Source organism: Monomorium pharaonis, chromosome 7 (assembly GCF_013373865.1).
Source record: "Monomorium pharaonis isolate MP-MQ-018 chromosome 7, ASM1337386v2, whole genome shotgun sequence".
Taxonomy (NCBI): Eukaryota; Metazoa; Arthropoda; class Insecta; order Hymenoptera; family Formicidae; genus Monomorium; species Monomorium pharaonis.
This window is the reverse complement of record NC_050473.1, coordinates 14055427-14076202: the sequence shown is the minus strand read 5'-3', so window position 1 is coordinate 14076202 and position 20776 is coordinate 14055427. Positions and strand designations below refer to the sequence as shown.

At 39.4% G+C, this 20776-nt stretch overlaps 1 protein-coding gene across 3 annotated transcripts in view; it reads right to left on the bottom strand.

Moving 5' to 3' along the window:
* LOC105834897 (nephrin) overlaps positions 1–20776 on the bottom strand; it is a 289371-nt gene that overhangs the window by 81665 nt on the left and 186930 nt on the right. For all 3 annotated transcript variants that reach the window (XM_012677732.3, XM_012677733.3, XM_012677734.3), the window contains one exon: positions 14155–14284. In XM_012677732.3, the coding sequence (XP_012533186.1) occupies positions 14155–14284 (130 nt within the window). The remainder of the gene's footprint in view (positions 1–14154; positions 14285–20776) is intronic.

The following is a 20776-nucleotide window of genomic DNA, read 5'->3' as shown; positions in this document are numbered from 1 at the left end:
TACGTAATGCAAAAATATGTTTTATATTTCGAGGAAGGATACATTCGATTGATAAAAACTTTATTTTTTTTTAACAAAATTAGCAATACAATTAACATCTATCTGCATCAAAACAAATTCGTGCAAGTTTTTTCTCTTTGACAAATAAATCACCGTATTTGTTGCACTGTAGACAAAAAAAATCTTGTTTCTCCTAAACTCTTCTATCAATTATTTTTCTTTTATAAATATGGAAGATGATGTAGCACAGAGATATGTAGGTGTGAAACTTTCACATTTTCCTGGTCAAGATGGACCTTTCATTTGGCGCGGAGATCCCTGCGCGCAAAGGATGCTCTTCGCGCGTAAAGCAAACGACCGGAAACTTTCGAATTATTGCGTACGTACCACGTATACGTGTTTCTTGAGAACTTCTGGGAAGCTCGTCGCGTATGCACGTTTGTGTGCACATGTTCGTTATGTCCGTGCCGAGGGACGAGTGTCGTCGAGAGGATTTTCACCCGTCGTCATGCCCCATCCCACATTGTCCTCGAGGACGATCGTTAAGCCGCCACTCTCTGGCCACATTAACACGTCGACTTCGGTCCTGTCATCAACCCGCGGAGTTGATACGTCCCCGAAACCCGTTCTCATCGCGGAGAACACTCGTAATCCTCAACAACGAGCGGTGGAACCGTGATTAACCCTTCATTGCTGTCTGCCAACCCGGTTTGTAGATTCGAATTACCTCTCTATCTCTTCACCTCTCTTTTTTTATTAGTGATGAAATGTATGCACATGATACTCTTTTTAAAATCAATAATTTAAAAAGTTTAAGCAGGCAGCAAGATGTTATCTTTATTTTTTTAAAATCTCTATTTAATTTACGCAATGTATAATTCTTTGAAAAATCGATAAATATTTTTGAACATATTATTTTTCAGATTTTCTTGAAAATTATTTGAAGTTTAAACTTCATTACTTTATATATATATAAAGTAATGATATTAAATTGCGGCGTGATATTAAATTTCCAATAATTTTTCAATATATGTGTATTTTGGGAAAATTTAATAAATTTAATTTCTATTCTTCTTTTTTATTTGATTTGGGTACATACCTTATATTTTTCCTTTCGTTTTTCCTCACCTTCCGATGCGTTAAACAGATATTAATAATTTGGAAACTGGCTCGCTGCATTAATCATGTTAACTGGCAATGATATCTCACGGATTGGAAACAATAGTGCGATGGCAAGCTCCGATTACTTATGCCGATGTTATCGGACGGATTAAACAGATTTCTGCTTGCATTATTGATAAATGTTATACTCTGTGTTTAGATCACTAGTTAGTAAAATATACCGTTTGTTATTCTTTAGGCATTATTTTCCCCTACTGAATGTTATTGATGTTTAATCATAATAATTATTTTCATTAATTACTGACATATAATTAATTCATTATCTAGCACATATTGTTCGCAGAAGTAACAGGCACTTGTGAAAACATTGAATATCTCTTTCGCGATTGATTGTAATTCTCGATTTGATTGATATAAACATGAAATGGCATTTGATCCGCTGGGGGCACGGAAAATCGGGGTAGTTTCAATCATGCAATATATTTCCGCTGGAAAATACTCGCTTCAGTTTCGGATCAATTCGTTTCACCGGAATATGACCGGCGTATTCAAAATAATCGGTTTGCGCGACTTTAATTCATACTAATAGCGAATCCACGCTTGTAGCTCAAGCCCGTTATATCATGGACGTTGTTCGCTAGGCGTTTACCTCGCGGCGTTTACCTGTTGCCGGAAAATGTGCGCGTTTGGTTAGTAGCCACGGAAATTAGCCCGAATTATCCCGAAGCAACAGCTGCTGGGAATGAGGCGTAAAGGTGCGATTATTCGTTGCTGTGACCAACAGCCGCTGTTGGGCTATAGTTATGATTTCAGACTAGCTTCTTCTCCAAGTTCGCGATTACTCGGAAACCGAGGAAGCGAGGAAGTGCGAGAGAGAGTAGCATAAGGTAGCCCTTTTGATCGCGGTCGGTATACCGAGCCTTTAATTTCGAATACGAATGGAAGGGGATAACCCGGAAACTTCCTCTCTCCCTTCCCTCCACCCTTTCTCTCTCTCTGTTTCTCTGCCTTTCGCCATCCACTCGACCGCCTCTAACCATTTGCACGCCTAATACGATGGCTGGTAATTAACTCACGAATTACGAGACCGTGACGCTGAAACTTCCACGGTTCCAAGTCGACTCAAGGACCGCGGGTTTATAACTACGTGAAAAGGAGGGAGGATAGCAAGAAGCGACAGGTGCATGCGTTCGGACAAATAGTGGAATGGGGATGTTGATATCGATAAACAATCTGAAAATGAATTATCGATTATACTCGCGTTATATTATTATTAGTTGCTTCGTTTTGAAACGTTTGGAGTCTTTTATCATAATTGCATTCGCAAAAAGTTCGCTCCAATTTTCAATAACACGTTCCTCCGACTGATCTCACTTAAATTCGCACAAATTTGATGACAAATGCGAATTGCTAAATCGGTTTCGTGTCGTGTTTTTTTTTTTTTTTCATGTTCACGGAATAACGCGTGATTGAGACCGTTTTTCCTTTCAACGATACGCTGTTTTTGATAATGCGCGATAACGGGAATTGCAGGATACTAAGCCATCCCTCTATTCGTTTCTTTTACTGCAACTGCGTAAGAAACTTTTTCTCACGCGGGATATCGTACTTCCCTGAAAATTTCACGACAGGACATTACCTCGGGAAACTATTCTCGAAACACTTTGAAGTCAGTCGACCTGGAAGGTAACTCAAGTATTCCCTTATGATCATATCAACCGTTTATAGGAATTCTGGTGTCTGAGTCGGAAACCGCACGATTAAATCTTTATCGCCTTTTTTGCGAGAATAAACTGGACTTTATCTCTACCCGAAATAGAAAATGGCGATCGAAATGGCGGTTGAAAATTTTCGAGCCTCTAACAAAATTGTTCGAAAAGGGATTATAGCAATTAATTATACAAATTGCAGCAGTAAATTAATATCGATTTTCGATCTTTGTGCGCGGAGCGTATTTCATCCGCGTACAATTACGATTTAAAGAGGACTAACGTCGCGAGGGTAATACCGGTTGTGGTGACGGTGCAGGTGCAGGCAATGGATGGCGGCGGAGAGGGTAGCGCGAGACGGGGTGGAGAAGCTAGTTGTAACAAACAAGGCGTAGAGACAAGAGCATTGTCCCTCGGCTATATGCAACCAACCTACGATATAATGTACTCCCTTCCCATCGACCCTCCGGGTGTCGCGCGAAGGCGGCGAGGAAGGGTGTACCTACCACCTTACGCTCGCAACCGTAGTACAGATCCAGGCGCCGTTACCTTCTATTATACCGTTCCTATACCGAGTAGCGTCGCTGCGAAACAACCGACTAAATGAAGACACATTGCTTTCATTATGAGCTACCTAGTATACGGCTCCACCGCCACTGCCGCCGCCGTGGCTGACATCGCAGCCGACCCTTCCCGTCCCCTCAAGGCCTTACCTACGATTATCTCTAGGAATGAGCTAGCCAGCAGATACACAAACTCCTCTTGTTAGGATAGTATCCCGCAGGGTGCTCCAAGACCCGTCGCACAAATCTTCAACGACAGATCCTTGACTTGACGACGAAAATTTTGATACCAAAGTGTCGAGGCTGCGATAACGCTCGAACGACAGATGGTCAGTTTCAGGCCAACTAAATCGTCGCCAATCAAATCGGAAAGCTTACTTCCAATATAACTAGATACGTGATAGAAGTTGAAACAATTGACTAGCATCGAGATATAAATGTTAACCAGTCATTTTACAATATATTAATACGTGTACACACACGTGTACAAAATTTCTATTACGAAACAATTTTATATCAGCGAAATTGCTGAAATCGCCTGGATGCTACATATAATATTTCAGATTCCTTACATTCTCTTCCGTTATCTATGGATAGCGGAGTAATGCGAGTACTGATATAAAGCCTGATCCGAGACAGTATGTATAGCGACTAAAAAAAAGTATGCGCCAAGTACACGTCGAAACCTCGACAAAACCGCCAACTGTCAGGAACAACGGACGCCTACGCAGAGATCGCCCTCTTCCCCATCCCTCGCGGAACGCGCGTGTTTCTTGCTCACGTCGTTATCAGCATTACCAACCCCCACCGTTGGCCCGCGTCCGCGGGCGCAGCAGCGGGATTCCCAAAACGACACGCTGTCCGCGTAACGTCTCACGTCCCGCGGGAAGGCAATTTAATAAGACGCAAAAACTGATCTTTAAAAACGCCGGTAGAGTAAGGAACAACGGAAAGAGGAGAGAAGGGGAAGGAGACACGGGACGCCGAAAGACATTTGTCTTATTCAAATGGCAGCGAGTGGAAGAAGTTGAGGAAGAAGCGTGGAATACGACGAGCGGGCGCGCCCGAAGGAGATTGTAGGTAGAATGTGAAACATCGCGACGCCCGCGCGCGTCCTCTCTCGCTGCTCATCCCCGTCGTTCATGCTCATCCCCGCTTTTCGCTCTCTCGCGCGATAACCCACGGCTCGCCCGCCGCAGGTGCCACCCTCGTCTCACTCTCCCCAACCCCTCGTCGTATTCGTCGCTTACAAGCTCACCGCTGGGACCGACTCTGCAGTTTCCACTGTTTTTCACGTAATTAGAAGCCGGATAATTTATTTAACAACGCTCGGCGCGCGGTCGCGCAACTTTTATTGTTCCGTGACTCCCGGCGGAGCCGACGGACGAGGGCGCAAGAAAACTAGATTGTGACGTGGATGTTGCTCGTCGTGCTGCCCGGCGCCGTTTCGCGTGCGCAACCCTTTAAGCATTCGCGAGCACCCTCGCGCTCTCGGGAACGACGGGGATACTGATTCCGCGTGTAGTGTTCTTTCTTTCTTCCAGAGAGGTAATCATCAGTTGCGTGGAATAAATCAATTAAAAAAAAAAAAAAAAAAAAATCGAAAAATAAAAAAGCGTCCGCTCCGTAACCACTTTTTTTTGTAACTCCAGACAGCAAGACATGTGTTGCGCGACACTGCTCGTCAACGCGACCGACGGATTAGGGTTCCCGCCGAAGGTAGCCGTCGATGTTTCACTTTTTGCGTCTCTGTAAAACGCGCGTGTCCATGTGCCGATCCGAACAGCGGGCTTAACGTTGACAACGTCGCGTCGTTACGCTCTCCTCAACCGAGTGTTTCGGCGCACTCGTTAAACGGGCGTAAAAATACACGACGTCGGTCCGAGGCCGGTGACGAGGCAACTCTCGCACCGGCCCGAGCTCGCGATTTTTATTGTTTTTTTTTCCTCTCTTCCCCCCTCTCCCCCTTCTGCGACGGGGCTCCGATTTCCCGGCTAGAGCCACTCCGTGTGCGGAAGCCTTTATAAATATGCATGTCGGTGTAACGGATACCACACAGTGTCGCCAGGCCGGCCTGTCGGCCGAACGTTCGGCCTGCGTGGCATCAACCACCGGAAGTGCGGATGGCTAGGATGCGATACGCGACGAACGTCGGTAATGCCATTTATCCGCATGGAAGACGTGCACGTGCGAATATCGTTCACGGTCCTGGAATCTCGAGCGCATCCGGAAACGGCGAGTACCGTAGGAAAGAATTGCTGAATGAGCACCGATTGCCTAGATTTTATTAATATATTTTTATCTAATACGAGCAACATTTAGCGACAAAACTGTACAAAAATATAATAATAAATAACAAATAACTTGTATAAAAGTAATACGTATGTGATGACTCTTTCCCAACGTGTGTCCTCTCCCAATCCGCCTTGAGCGTAACGATTATGTCGTTGGTCCAACGTCATAACTCCATTATGCCAAATGACCGCCGCGTTTTATCTCACGAGCGGCAATTACATATTTCGCTACTGTGTACACGCTGTGGCGGTGCAAGGCTACGTAAGTAACAGAGTAACCATAACCGTGACTTTTGCGAAAACCGTAATTGCGCTTGGTCGGACGCTGCGCGATAGCGTGACCCTCCGCCATCCTCCTTCCGTAATTATCCAGAGAGCAAACAGGCAAGCGGTAGATACACCAACTTTCTCGCTCCGGTCGTTCTTGCGCGCACTTTTTGCGCCGACTTTGCTTTGATCATTTACGTACGTTCTCTCCAATTTGTAGTACTTTTTCCGAATATCCTATGAAGCAGAGTATTCCCCTCTCTCCTTTTCACCCGAAGTGCGTGATGCACGTCACGTTGTCGTTGCAAAGCTAGAACGAATAATCGTTATTCGCCACGTTCGGCGGTAGAGTATCAATGTAATGCGAAGCGTCGTAAAATTACCGCCCGTCACCTTCGTGAATTAACGATATTTCGCGAGAGAAATTCTCCCGCGACGGAAATTTTTTGACCATTACGCGCGGAGCATTTTATCAAAGGCTTTCGATGGTAAATTCAATCAAAATTCGTCGAACCGACGCGACAGCTTCCGTGCGTGTACAGACGGCTAGACGGACAGACTGGCAGTTCGTAGATGGACAAGCCTGGCCGAGCTAATAGCCGTTACGAGAGAGCAGTCCGGCCCCGTGCAGCGCGACTGAAAAAAACGTGATGAGACTATCAAATGACGTTAGAGGAGGAGTTAGATTTGGAAATATCGACAGGACAGTTTCGCCGAGAGTTTCGAGAGTTTGAGATTTCAATTAAACGATTTTGTCAGCGATGGCACAACAGATGTATCTGGGAGAGAAAAAAAAGAAATGCGCATCGCTACCCTGTAATATCACTAGTTCCATTCTTTACCTTTATTTACAGATCCATTATTACTCTTACTCCGTTGCTTTACATCTGTATCTTCGACTGTGCCTTGTAAAAACTTTATGTTCCGTTCTTGACGTTACACAAAATTAAATGTGCTCTCTTTTTGCACGTTTAATTAATATAATTAAACAGAAATTAAAAGCTTTTTAAGTCTGTTTAATTTCAGTTTCGTAGAATGTCTTTTAGTTCCTTTATAACCCGAATGCAGTCAAAGACGCGAAGATTAATTTTAAATATAGATATATTACAAATTCATTTAGAATTAATTTAAGAATTTATTTGTGTTTTTTTTTTGCGATATTTAAGTCCAGTGATTTAAGGCTCGATTCTGCAATTACGTTCAACTACGCCTCGGCTCCACGTCAGAAGAAGCAAACATTGCTTGGCGTGGTCGATCAATACGCTTAAAGACTTAAGACTTACATTTTGCATTGTCTGGTGGACTTAACTTTACCCAAAGTCGGCGTCTGACTCAAGCTGCTGTAGCATCACTGTGTTTGCCTGACTACAAATTCGGTTCTACTACTGTCAAAATCTTTACTAAAACATACACATACGCAACCAAAATGCACATATGTGTTAGACAAACATACATGTACACAAAACGTACACAAAACAATAAGAACATTCGCGCAAAGATAACAATAATAGCATAATATAATGTCATACTCTTTTTAGAACTTTTTAGATTAGTATTTTTTATAATAACGTAACATCGCATGCTAAAAAAGTTACAGCTATTTTAATGATTTAAAGATGTCATATGTATAATGACCTGTTTCGTCTAACTTGACGTATTGAAGTATTGATTTATACTGTAGAATAATTCAATTTTCTAATTTCCGGTTATTTTATTTGAAAATTCATTCTACATATGTAGATATCAGGATTTCGTGCTAAAATAGGTAATACGATGAACAAGTCTGCATTACTGAACACGAATCAGCAATAAAATAAAATAATTACAGTAGTGACAATCATTAATGTAACATTATTACTTATGAAGTGAAATATAATAAAATGCTGCTGTTACATCTCGAGAAAGGCGTAGCGACACGAATAGAAATGTCAATATTTCCTTGAATATCTTGCTTGAGTATGATGCATTAACCATAACATAATGAACTTGTAACGGCGGTGTTAGCTTTGCGTACGTTTCATTATGAATTTCCGCTTTTCGAGCGCACACAATAGACATTATGTATACGGCACTCCATCAATTGATTTCTATGTTATAAAGTTTCGAAATTCTAATTTGATCGCAAAACTTCCGCACGAGGACAAGTATACTGTTAAATAAAATAACAGACATTTTATTTTGCATATAACGCTTTGCAGCACGCTCGAATGTAGCAGCCGCAATTCTTATGGAATATTTATGCATTGCGGAAGAATTATTACGTCTTTCCTTTGCAACGTCAATCTCTCTTTCATGGCCGCTGCTTTTGTTTCTATTTTCGTTACATTCAGGTGTATACGGTCGCACGTGTAACAACTAAGAAACGAGATTGGCAATAATTGCCGGTGAAATAGTAATGCAAATGTGCGATAGATTAGCATGTTGGCGTACACCGGCTGGGCGAGATCTGACGCTTCTTCCCCGTTTGCACGATACGGTATAATGGCTTTCCGATATTTATAACAGACGCTCGGAAGAAAGCTATAGCCTTAGAAATCTCAATTTTTAATCGCAATGGATTACCAATTTCTCGTGTGTGTGAATTTTACAAAAGATATCTTTGAGAGACTGTCCCTTTCACATCTTTCTCAACTTTTTAAAATTCACACTTAATTGTTAAATGCATTGTGTTAAAGATACTGTCTGTATAATAAATAATTTTATTACAATTACTCTCGAAAGAAATATAAGCTAAAAGAAATTTGTACAGACTGTGTTTTGAGAAATAATAGACTTGAAATTAAAAATATATCTTATTCCGGCGGTAGCGACTGTGAAACGTAACGTTATACGGACGTCAACCTCAATACCTTTAAAGCAGGCAAGTTAATACTATCTGTGATTACGAGGTACATAACGAAGCGCATCTCGTAATAATGCAACGATCGCCACTCGCCCTTACACGAATGTGCGCATGTAGGAGATTTGACGTTAATGAAAACGCTCGCGTACGCCAATTCAACTTCAAATTGAATTCGTTTATGACATTTCGTGACTTCACAGAGAGAGCGGCACAACAACGAAAATACAAAGAGCTAGTTGACTACAGCGAAATAGCCGTCGTGAAATGAGGTTGCAATATCAGAAATTGGTATACAACACATGTTTACACATTAAGAGAATGCACCGCGGAAATAATATGTTTGGAGAGATTGTAAGATAATTGTTCGACCAACAATAAACGTTTCGAAGAATCGATAAGCACTCCTCCTGTTCTATTCACATCTTTATATTGATTCCCTGCGAGTGGAAGTTGAAAATTCGAAATTATATTTCGTAACGAAAAGATTTTAATCAGATCGGATAAAGTATTCACATAAAAGATCAAAGTTTTCAGCGAGTCTATGGTTTTCGCGGTATTTTAATAATATTAAAATAACGTCGAAATATATGTTGACTTCGCCAAAGCGGCGTTATAACAAGGTGCTTAAAAGTTTGTGGGTTGCAAAACAGAATTGCGCGGTCGCGTAATGCAAATATAACGTGTAATGTGGTCGGCCGATGTAAGCCAACTTTATGGCAAACAGATTTCAAGCCTTTCGACATCATTAAATGGTGAGGAGGAGAGAGGGGAGAAGGACCGCGGAATTATTAAACAACATAATTTGAACGATAGCGCGCGATAGCAACGTCACATCGTAATTTATTGCATCTAATATTCATTACGCGTTCACGCGTGAAATATACCTTTAATTGATAACAATTTACTTTACGCGTCTGACGCACGGTAATGTTCAACGTCCCGCATTTAACTTGTCGAACAATATATAAAAAGCGGTATCGAGATTTTGAAGATTAATGTTTATGCTCGCAGAACGGTGCACAGTTGTATCGACTTTCCGTTAATATCGTTTTAATTAAACTTATCTGGCAGTCCTTATCGGAGTATCGATTTGCCGGCATGTCTGAAGTAAAGTGACTGGCAAATTATGTATCCATGAATAAAGCCGATAATAGCTAATACAGAGCAATTTTCGAGACTGAAATACATCAACCAAGGCAGGAAGACATTATCCGTTGACACGCTCGTTTGCTATTTTAGTTAACATCTAGTTAAAACGTAGTTAAAATCTGAATTTCTACTCTCTCCCTCTTCCTGTGTTTTCCCTTCCCCATCCAATCGATGAGTAAGTAAGAAATATCTAATTGAAATTTTTACATTTCGTTTCAAACGTTATTCTGACTTTTATTTTTCAAGCGTGCAAATCGCGTTTGACGTCAACGGGAGATTAGCATGAAATTTCCAGTGTCAGCATTGAGTTAAAAGGGCGACGAATATAACGATCCACGTTCCTTTCTACAAAGCGCGCGCGAGCTTCTTCCCATCGTAGGTGCGATCGATACGACGTACGGAGACGTACAATGTCATCGTCCGGATATATATTTATCGACTTGCGTCAATTTTACAATCTAACGTGATTTACGAGGCGGATCCTCGTGACGTTTTCAATGCCGGGCGAAAGCTGTTAGAGAGAAAATCGGTTACGTGACGAATAACGTACATACCGCGACCGTGAAAAATGACCGGCGTTTGACAAAGCGGCTTCCCTTAAATCGCACCGGCGCGGCGCGGCGCGATACACCATTATCTTGCGGGACGCCCTGCACCCTTCCGCTCTGCCTTCAGTTCTCGCCTCTCGCTCTTTCCTTTCGGGTTCCGTAGCATGCGACTCCATTACCTCATGACTGCGCTTTGGCATAGCAATTCCGCAAGAGACGACATACTCGAGGCAAGTGGCTCGTACGATAGAATTCATCAAGAGCATCAGCACAGCCGCGGCGACTGTAGACGGATATGAACGGTTTACAATTGTCGCCGGAGTTAATGGCGGAAGTACATCGATGTTTACTTACGCTTTATGCGCATTTGTAATTCTCTCCGGGCGCGTTTTCCATTAGCTGATAGCGACATTCGCATTAACGTAATGAAAAGAGCGACGAGAGAGAGAGAGAGAGAGATCGTGCCGGCACCTCGAAACCCCGATTAATTTGATTAAAATCACGGCGCCTTTCAATAGTCTATAAATTGATAAGCGGCCGATGCGTCCGACACAGCACTCGGCACTCGGCCGTGTAGTGCACTTATGCTGCGGCTGGCATGGCGTTTCCCGCGTGACCCTTTTCAGACTTAGATACAACAAACAGAAAGTGCAAAACTCTGTCGTGCAACAAAGCAACATTGGATCTGGAACAGGCAACTGCAACTCTATGGACTTTAATTGTTGGTTTGAAAACAATTACCTGAGCAGGGGCTACTCTTGACGCTGTAAACAGTAGATTCCAAGATCTAATTTGTATGTATATGTCCTCCTGCCGACTAATCTGCGGATGTATACGCGAAAACCAGTATTTACAGCACCACTCGTGCCTTCCGTCATGACGATTCACGGGCTAAGCTAAACGCCACAGTTGAATCCCTTTACTCTATTACCTCTATCAGAAATTCTATAAATTCAAAAATTCGTGTTTAAATTAACAAGTTCAATTTTCGTATTATTAGCAACAAATTTTGTATCTTCTATTTAAAAATATACGCTAATAACTATCCCTGTTCATCTGTGCTACTTTTAAATTTAAATCTGCAGCGCGTATTATGCGCTCCAAATTTTAGACGTGCACACTTTAAAATGCACAAGCGCTTAAGAGCGATATTTTAATTTTGCAAAGCATTGCTTTGTACAATGTAATTGAATTTTTACACAACAAAAAAAATATTTTTGTTTTCTAGGCTTTTGTGCGATATATTCAGGACTTGAAAATGCATGGAATATATGCTACCACACTCCTATTTTAAATGCAGAAAATATAAGAAAGCGCCGTGTAAAAAAGATGGATCTGACGATGATGCGCGTTCATCTTGTCTGTAACCTTGAATGAACGACAGACAGCGAATTGCGTGCTGACGGCGGAATAGAGGAATCTATCTGACGAGTGAGTACGCCTGCCGATTTGATTGCGGTTGACGTATCGAGGAAAACGTAACAAACGGTCCATCGCTTTTTCATTCGGACTTTCAATTCCACGTTGCGAATTGTGACTCGTGATCTGATGATTCTATCTAGCTCCAATGTACCAACGAGCAATCTTTTAGTAGCCTGGCTTTTCGCGCGAGTGCTTTTCCTCGAGCGATCGAAGAATAATATTTGCAACATTTTCGTATAACGAAATGGCCCTCAAACTATCATTCAAGAGATATCTTCTGGGGCACAGTACGCGTTTTCGAACATTCACTTTATACTTCCTTCATCATATATTTATGTTTAGAATCAGTTTATATGATATCAAAGACGCAGGAGACATTTAGGTTCGAAGCTTTCGTAATCGACTCAGGGAAAGTTTAGGAAGTCCCAGTATAACCGATTCGTAACTCAGTTACTATTTGTTTTATGCTAACGTAGAGTTAATTACACCGATGCCGGAGTTGATGTTTGAGATGCTTGATTATATTTCGCGGAACTGCGTTTAATTGCATTTTCATGCGAGGAATTTACTTTGCTATTTCGATGATAGCTTTTCGGATATTAAAGTGGTTATTTTTACAACCCTCAAAGAAACAATTAAAATAATAATAAAAAATAGTTAAAGAAAATCCATTTGATTCTCTCGGTACGCAGTACATTAAACAATTAATAAACCTGTATGCGCGCGTGTGTATGTGAGTGTGTGTGTGTAAATAATATAATTCTATACTTTTTTTATTAGACATATATTCGTGCAAATTAAAATACTCTATATGCTTCTTGATAACAGGTCCGACAATTTAAATTTCATTAGTTAGTCCATTTGGTTATACCTTCATATTATACGTTCACAATGATTATTCGATGGAATGTTTGTTGAGGGGCCGTAAATATGAAAGTCACCCTTAGCCACCCCTAGTTTGTACATTTTTTGCCTCGCCGGATTCGTGCTCGGGCGAGCTCACATTTTCGCAAAGCGACTGGCTGGTTGGTATCGGGTGCTGCCATCGAAAAATCGACGTCTAGTCCGCACACGAAAGCAGACCCCCGGCTTTGCTTCGCTACACGCGAGTGTAGTGGCCGCACGCGTGAATATCGCTTACGTGGACCAACCTCGCCAGGGACTTCTTCCTATCGTCGCCCTTATCGTGACGTTTAACGAGCGCAGGTCACGTTGTATATCCAGGGTGCTCGCTTTTTATACGACCATACCGCAATGGTAAGTTAACTCCGATACAGGGGACGAGAAGATAAGTGATAAAGGTAGGCGAATGAGCCAGCAGGAAGAAATAATTACCCACCACGCAATAAAACACAACGATTCTCTATGACATGTTTATGACATTCGAGCTCGTTATGACATTAGACAATTTCGTAATGCTATGTCTTAACTCACTTAAAAAGCACGTCGTATATTTAGAATGCTGGCTTTTTATACGATCCTATCGTAATGATAATCTAACCCTGATACGGAAGGAAAAAAAGATAAGTGATAAAAGTAGATGAATGAGTCGATGGAAAGAGATAATTAATCATTATACTACTGAATAAAACATTCCATCCATCTCTTTCTCTCCTTTTTAGCCCTCTTCCTATTTTAATTCTGTTTCTCTCTCTCTCTCTCTCTCTCTCTCTCTCTCTCTCTCTCTCTCTCTCTCTCTCTCTCTCTCTCTCTCTCTCTCAATAATTCTTATGTATTATTGAAATGAAATTCAACGATATATGTAACTAAAAATATAACATTAAATACTAATATAGCCTACATTTTGGAAACGTGCAAAATTTAATTTCATTATCTTGAACTAGTTTCGAAATATAGCTAAATTGCTAAAAATTAATATCATTTTAAGATTCTGATTTGTGAGAACATTTTCTTGCCTTTTAATGAAATTAATTAATTTTATTTTAATATATTATATATTCTAAAAGAGAGAGTTATATTTGTGTGTGTAATTAGCAAAGTCTCGAAGATGTTTTTAGAAGAATCGTTTAAGATATTAACATGACGATATTAATCGCCAAGAGTTTTTAGCGATATAACAAAAAAATATGTATGTATCGAAGTAGATCAGAAAATGTTAAATATACAGAAATCAAGTTCCTATTCGTATCCCTTATTCGACGATTTCTTGCATGCAACGTACGTTAACTTCTAGGGATTTCTCTTCAAAACCATAAAAAGCAAGGCTTAAGAGCTTACCTGTAGATCGGAATGACGTCATTCTTGTACCAGACGACCAAGATAGCGGAATCGTTGCGATGAGGTGGACGAATATCGCATGGTAGCTCGGCCGTTCCACCGAGGACCGCTCTTGCAGACAATGGCGGCCCTAAAACATGAAAACACTGATTGGATAGTTGCCACTTACATCTTTTGTCGTTTCTATGACCGGAAGAATCTTATGGAATAACATTTTCAATTCTTTATTAACAGCGATGGTTTTTTAAAGCAGTTACATTTATAAACGTATATTATTAATACATTCGTTAATCTTTTGAACTTTTCTTTAATTATTACGTCTTGTGATTCATGTATTGTGAATGTATGTAAAGAGGTAATTGTAGTAATTAATTATATACTAAATACAATGTAAATAATGATAACTGATATTGACTCGGATATTTACAAGGTAAGTATTAATATACGAATCAATAAAATTTTGTTCAAACAGCAAACAAAATTTTATTCTATTGTTTTCTATATAAATAAAAATTTGCCTTTCGTAAAGTTTTCTTCTCGACAATCCCATATTTCTTTTATGCTGCTTAGCACATCTTTAATATTAATTAAATATTTAATACATTCATTATCATCGTATAATTTATCGAAGAGCAAACACGAGCAAAAATAGAAAGAATATATTTTCTTTCACTGACACATGCAATGTCTAATTTGATGCCGAGTAATCGCATCATCGTGACACGACGAGCTTCATGTTCAATCCGCGTTATTACTATCCATATATTGCGTTACTGATAACTTTGAGTAGTCATTTCCGCGACGTAGGAAATCCGTTTTACTTACAAATAACAGGGTTGGCTGACGCAGGTGCAACACGAAAGGTGATGGCGTTTTATAAAGAACCTGTCCTTTACCAAGAAATACGGTCTCATATTATCGTTATTATCGTACACACAGCGTACATCACATTTTCTTCCAACTCTGATAATTTTCTAAATTATCCTTTCACATTAAAATATTCATATTGCGCGATGTACTGCGAAGATTTGCATCTCAGAATTTTAGAAATTCGATAACTATTTTTAATTAACAGAAAGCTTTAATAATCTAATATACTTCACGATTAAAATAAAATAATTTTCATAACTAATATGTCGACTTCAATTAAACATAAAATTGTGCTATAGTTATTTCATATATAAAATATGAATAAAGCTGAAGAGCATAGCATAGATCAAAGACATAGTAATAGTTCAATTTAATTTTGTAAAATGTATATTAATATACATTGATATATCTCATTTCCATCAATGTAACTTTCTAATTCTAAAACCCTAAGAACTAGGGAGAGAATAAATTAAACTGATTAATGTTAATCTACAGTGGTGTAATTAATCACTAAAAAAAAAATAATATGATTATATATTAATAAGACATATGATTGAGTGAAACCAAGCATAATTTCTGATTATTATAAGACTTGAGATTTTATATAGAAATAAAACGTTTAATAGACTTTACTATAAGATTTCTGATCCGTTTTTAAACAGACTTATTCAATCTATCAGATTTTCAGTAATGCAATAAGACTGTATTTTTTTCAATGAGTCTAATCGATTTAAAGGAAATTTTTGTGATGCGCAAAATAACAATAGCAAGTGTCACTAGGACAGTTCATAAATCAAATTAGATGAAATCCACGCTAACATTTTGCCTCTCTTTTTAAGATGGACGATTGAATGCTTTCGAGAAACGAGGGAAAAAAAACGAAGCCAGGCGAAGATATCGGCGTTATGTAGAACGGAGAAAGGTCACGTCACAATTTCGCGCTCCAGAAAACGCCGTTTCCACCGGGCAGCATCGTGGGCATTTGGTCTGGGTCGGGTATTGAAGGATCGGCGAGAATATTTGCGGAGGAGATGACGGGCGACGGAAGAGGATGCCAGGGAGGACAACGCGGCCGGCCGGCCGAGCACCGGAAAACGGAAACGGATGTATATATGCTGGTTGTCCGAGCGTATTAAAACTGAGCGAATAGCGAATAGATTTCCTTTCCAGTCTGTCGACCATAGAGGAAACGTGGATTCGTACACTCACTCACTCACTCACTCACTCACTCACTCACACACATTCTCTCTCTCTCTCTCTCCCTCTCTCTCGACAATGGTTGAATTTTTTTTTTAAATTTCTCGACTCTCAGTTTTCAAATTGAATGTCAAACAAAGCGATTCGTCGAGATCCCTGAGTGTTCTGTGATTAATCGAACTTATTTTAAAGTTGTGTTTGAATGCGAGAGGGAAAATAAAATAAGCAGGAGTGGATATTAGTAATTCTTTTTTTTCAGTAATTTCCAACACGAAGATGGTTGATTTTGTAAAACGTTATATAAATGTAATGCTGAAAGTAAAAAATAGTTTAAAAAATAGTATTTAAAATGTCAAATAACAATTTTACGCGTAAACTGAAAAGAAATTAATGTGTTTTTAAAATATTTTCCGAAAATTGATTTTGTTTTCTCTCACCTTTAAAATATTCTATTGCTATTAATTATATAATTAACATGTAATTAAACATGTAATTAATATTTGTCTCGTTTGTATGTTTTTCAATTGTTTTCTACAGATACCTACATATTACGTGCAACCACATATAGATAGAAATTAATATATATTTTAGGAAAGAATTAATAATCTAAAATTTTCAATCGAAAATATAAAGCTTAAAGAAAAAGTTTTTTATATCTTAAAAACGTAAAGTAACATTTATTATTTTCTTTGTATACTCTTGAAAATGTTACAGTCTCTCCTTCATTTGCAGAGAACAATGCGATATGCGAAACAAAAGTGGCGGGCATTCCATTATCAAACTTGGAGAAACCTTTATCTTACCTCGTCCAATTTCTGAGTTTCTGTCATAAGAGTCATTTCTCTTCCTTACATTTTCAACCCCATGAGCGATAGTTCGCACGGCGCGCATATTAGGTCTCTCGTTCCAAGTTTTGAATTTTTAAGCAGAATTTTCACTCTGTGCCGCCGTCACGGGAGGGAATATATTATGCAGTCCCTAATTTACCGTCCAAGAGCTGGTCGCTTCACTCTCGCAGAACGGAGAAACGAGTTTACGCGGATGAACAAATGGAAAGGCTCGATGTCTATTTCACCGTTTATTCGAATATCCTATGGCTCATGATGATACGTTTGAATTTAAACGCGAGATTGGTGAACGTTATTAGAAGATTGGCTTTAATTAATATTTAATCAATTATTTTGCAATTATAGCAGAAGAGAAAGTACAATTTGTAATTACTTCACTGTCATGTATTTTCATTATAATATCTCTTGCTATTGCTGACATAGAGAGTGATAACAGTTAATTAAATTTGATTATCAAAATTTCAGGTCACTTGATGTATATTAATTTTATCATTCATTGTCAATTTGATAATTTTTGAATTTTGCAAAATCCCAATGAAAATATTTTTATTAAATCTTCTGTAATTGTTCTTTTATATAAGATATATTAACATGGAATACAGTTTTATATATGTTTGAAAGATAAAGAAATACTAACATATGGGATTACAGAATGTACGCTATAATGGAAACAATTTAAAAGAAAAACACTTATCAATAAAAATGTAATAGAATTAATTATACAATCAAAACTTTCTATCAAAAGAAATATGTATGATGAGGTGTATAAAAATTTTTTAAAGAAATGTTATTTAAAAGAAATGTAATGTAATGACCACATCATAATTACATCTTGAAGCGAGTTATTAATAATAAAATAATAGTTTCATAACAAAAATATGAAACTATAGAACGTTGGTTTCATAAATCCTTTCCAAATGTAAAGCAAAATGTTCCTGCCAGCCCAACTGCAAATAAATCGCGTATAGTTTGAACCAACACACAGCATTGAAACTACCTGTAGTCACACCATATGGGAATTCTTTCTAGTTTCCGAATCCGGGGTAGCACTCGGCGTAGAGAAAAAGTTGAAATTTCGCTGTGTGGATTTTAAGCTGGCGCGCGTCGATAGGCGCCAATCCCTTTGGCGTATTCGCGATATAAAGTACACATACCCAGGATATTCGTTGCAATAGGATTTTACATGCTGAGAGAACGCATTGATTTTCTTGATTAAATTATCCCAATTCAAAATTTCCGTTCACCAATCTTGCGGAGTATACCAGGGTGTTTACTCTAATTTTGTAAAAAAAATTCTCTGAGAATTCCTGGATTTTTTAGGAATTTATTCAAAATTCCAAGTAAGATTTAAACAGTTTTTTAACTAATTATAAACTCTAAAATAAATTCATTTTATTATAGAGATTTTTTAATGTTCATAATCATATTACGTAGATGTATATGCCATATTTAGAGTTAATCGACATCTTGCATTACCAAAAAAAATTCCTTGCCAGAAAAAAGTATAAATATAAATTAAGAAATAGAATTCCCAAAATAGAGAGAGAATATCCTATAAAAATCCATTTTTAAGAGCAAAAAACTTCCCTAAAAATTTCAAGATGGTAAACTATATACATACGCAAGCGCGTGTAAAGCCCGTCTCCTTCGGATGATTAGATGAGAGTAATCTCATAGCGTCGAGGTCAATGTATCCGGCAGACAGAGAAGCTAATTAAATTTGCAGGCAGCCGAAGTGGCACCGCTCCGCCGTGCGTGAGCTACTCTTTTTTCGCGCATTATACATTTATACTCCAGACAGGGAGGTCCGCGCCTCGCAGATATCTTTACCGTGCGCTCTTCCATTTTTCTTGCGTCCCCGTAGCTCATAGAGTTAACGTTAACGGTGTTACTCGGGTGCCGGGAATGCGCGGGCATGCTTTTTACTCCTCCCACCCATAGCCTATCTGTCCGGATCCTACGTATCTACGTATACACGTAGATCGTAGGAGCCGGTCTCGCGTGTACGCCGGTATAAACGTACAAAACAAAGGTTTTCACGGCGTCCGCTAAATTTCCCTTGGGCTGCCCGCGGTGCATTATGTGTCCTGAAGGGTAGCGGGCAACTGTGGATCGCCCCCTGTCGTCCCGTTGTGCACCTCGTCCCTCGTGCCTCGCGTGATCTTCCTTCTGTTACCTGCCTGGAGGCAAACGGCGCGCGACAGCCGCGAAATCGTGCTGAAAAGTATTTTGGAAAAAAAAAAACCGAGAGCGGCTTCTGTGACGCGCCGTCTGCCTATTTGACATACTTTTGCAAAAAAAAAAAGGGGACAACACACACCGAGAGAGTGTGAATAGCGAGCCGGTGCAATCCCATTCGTCGGTACGCGAGGGGATTCTTCCATGGGTTTCGCGTTTCATTGATGATTTTTTCAACGACGGGCGAACATTGTGCCTGTGGATTTGTGGAAGTTGCGTCGTTATCCCGACAAGAAAAAGAGAGCATTTTTGCACATTCTTGTTTTGTAGAAATCGTCTCGTCGTGGAAATTAATAAATGTTTATCACAAAAATTATCAGATTAGTTTTTATTCCGTTATTAATAGAACGCTAGATCGAAACATTCCGTTCTTTTCTCAAACTGACTCGAAATTGGGCTTCTACCTCGATGAAAAACAAAATTTTCGTTCTATACACGTTGCAGGCATGTTAGAGTGAATTTCCGCCTCGACGAGAAAGAATAACATTGCGTACGTGATACTACCCGTCTCGTGCGAGAGATAGTTTCTTCTTTTTTCCCCTCCCCGAGGATCCAATTTCGAAAATTTAATACACGGCGTGTAGCAAACTAGCTCGCCAAGTTTTGAAAATCGCAGTCCAGATGATTAATCTTCGGGAGCCGTGAATCACGTCATATGAGATGTAATCGCGAGCGGTATATAAAAATTCTATTTTTATACATTAATAAAATGTTCTTAATAATCTAGTTCAAATATGGAACGAGGTATCGATATGGAAATGTTCGGGATATAATATATGTGAAAAGGTATCTCTTCTTGTGTAATTCGAATTTTTGCGTAAAATATACAAGAGAGATATCGATCAGCCCCGTACGTATTGTGCAACGTTGCTGTTGCCAATAGGTTGGAATTACACGCGCGTATTACGTCAAAGTGACGATTCTTTCGGAAATATTCGTCGGAAAAGTGTGCACCGTCAGTACGGATATTTATTATGTAACATTGCCTGGCCAGGAGGGAAAGTGATATCGCCGACGCAGCGGAAAAGCCGCTCTTTATGAAATGCTGCTGAATCGACGATGTAATCTTTTTTTATGCATCTTGTCCACGGTGCGCGTATCATTTACACACGTATCACGTACTTCGGAAGGAAATGAGTAACAAGGAAAGCTTGTCAAAACCTGAATGAACAAAAAAATGAGATTGATGGTGAAATGTGAATGGCGGAGATGAGCGAGAAACATCTTGTTTGAGAAAGAAATCTCTTTCAAATCGTTGTTCCGATATTTTTCAAGATCGCGACGAGGAAAAATAGACTTTAAATTATTGTAACGAGTTTATTCCCCAAACGGATTCTGCATATTATGATTGAATTCTGCATGGCTGTAATATATTCGAAGCGTTAATTTACAAGGGTTTCAATTTGCACGATAGTTTCCCAAGCACTAAAGCAGCAACAACGTAAATTAAGAGCTATCTGTGAGCTAAC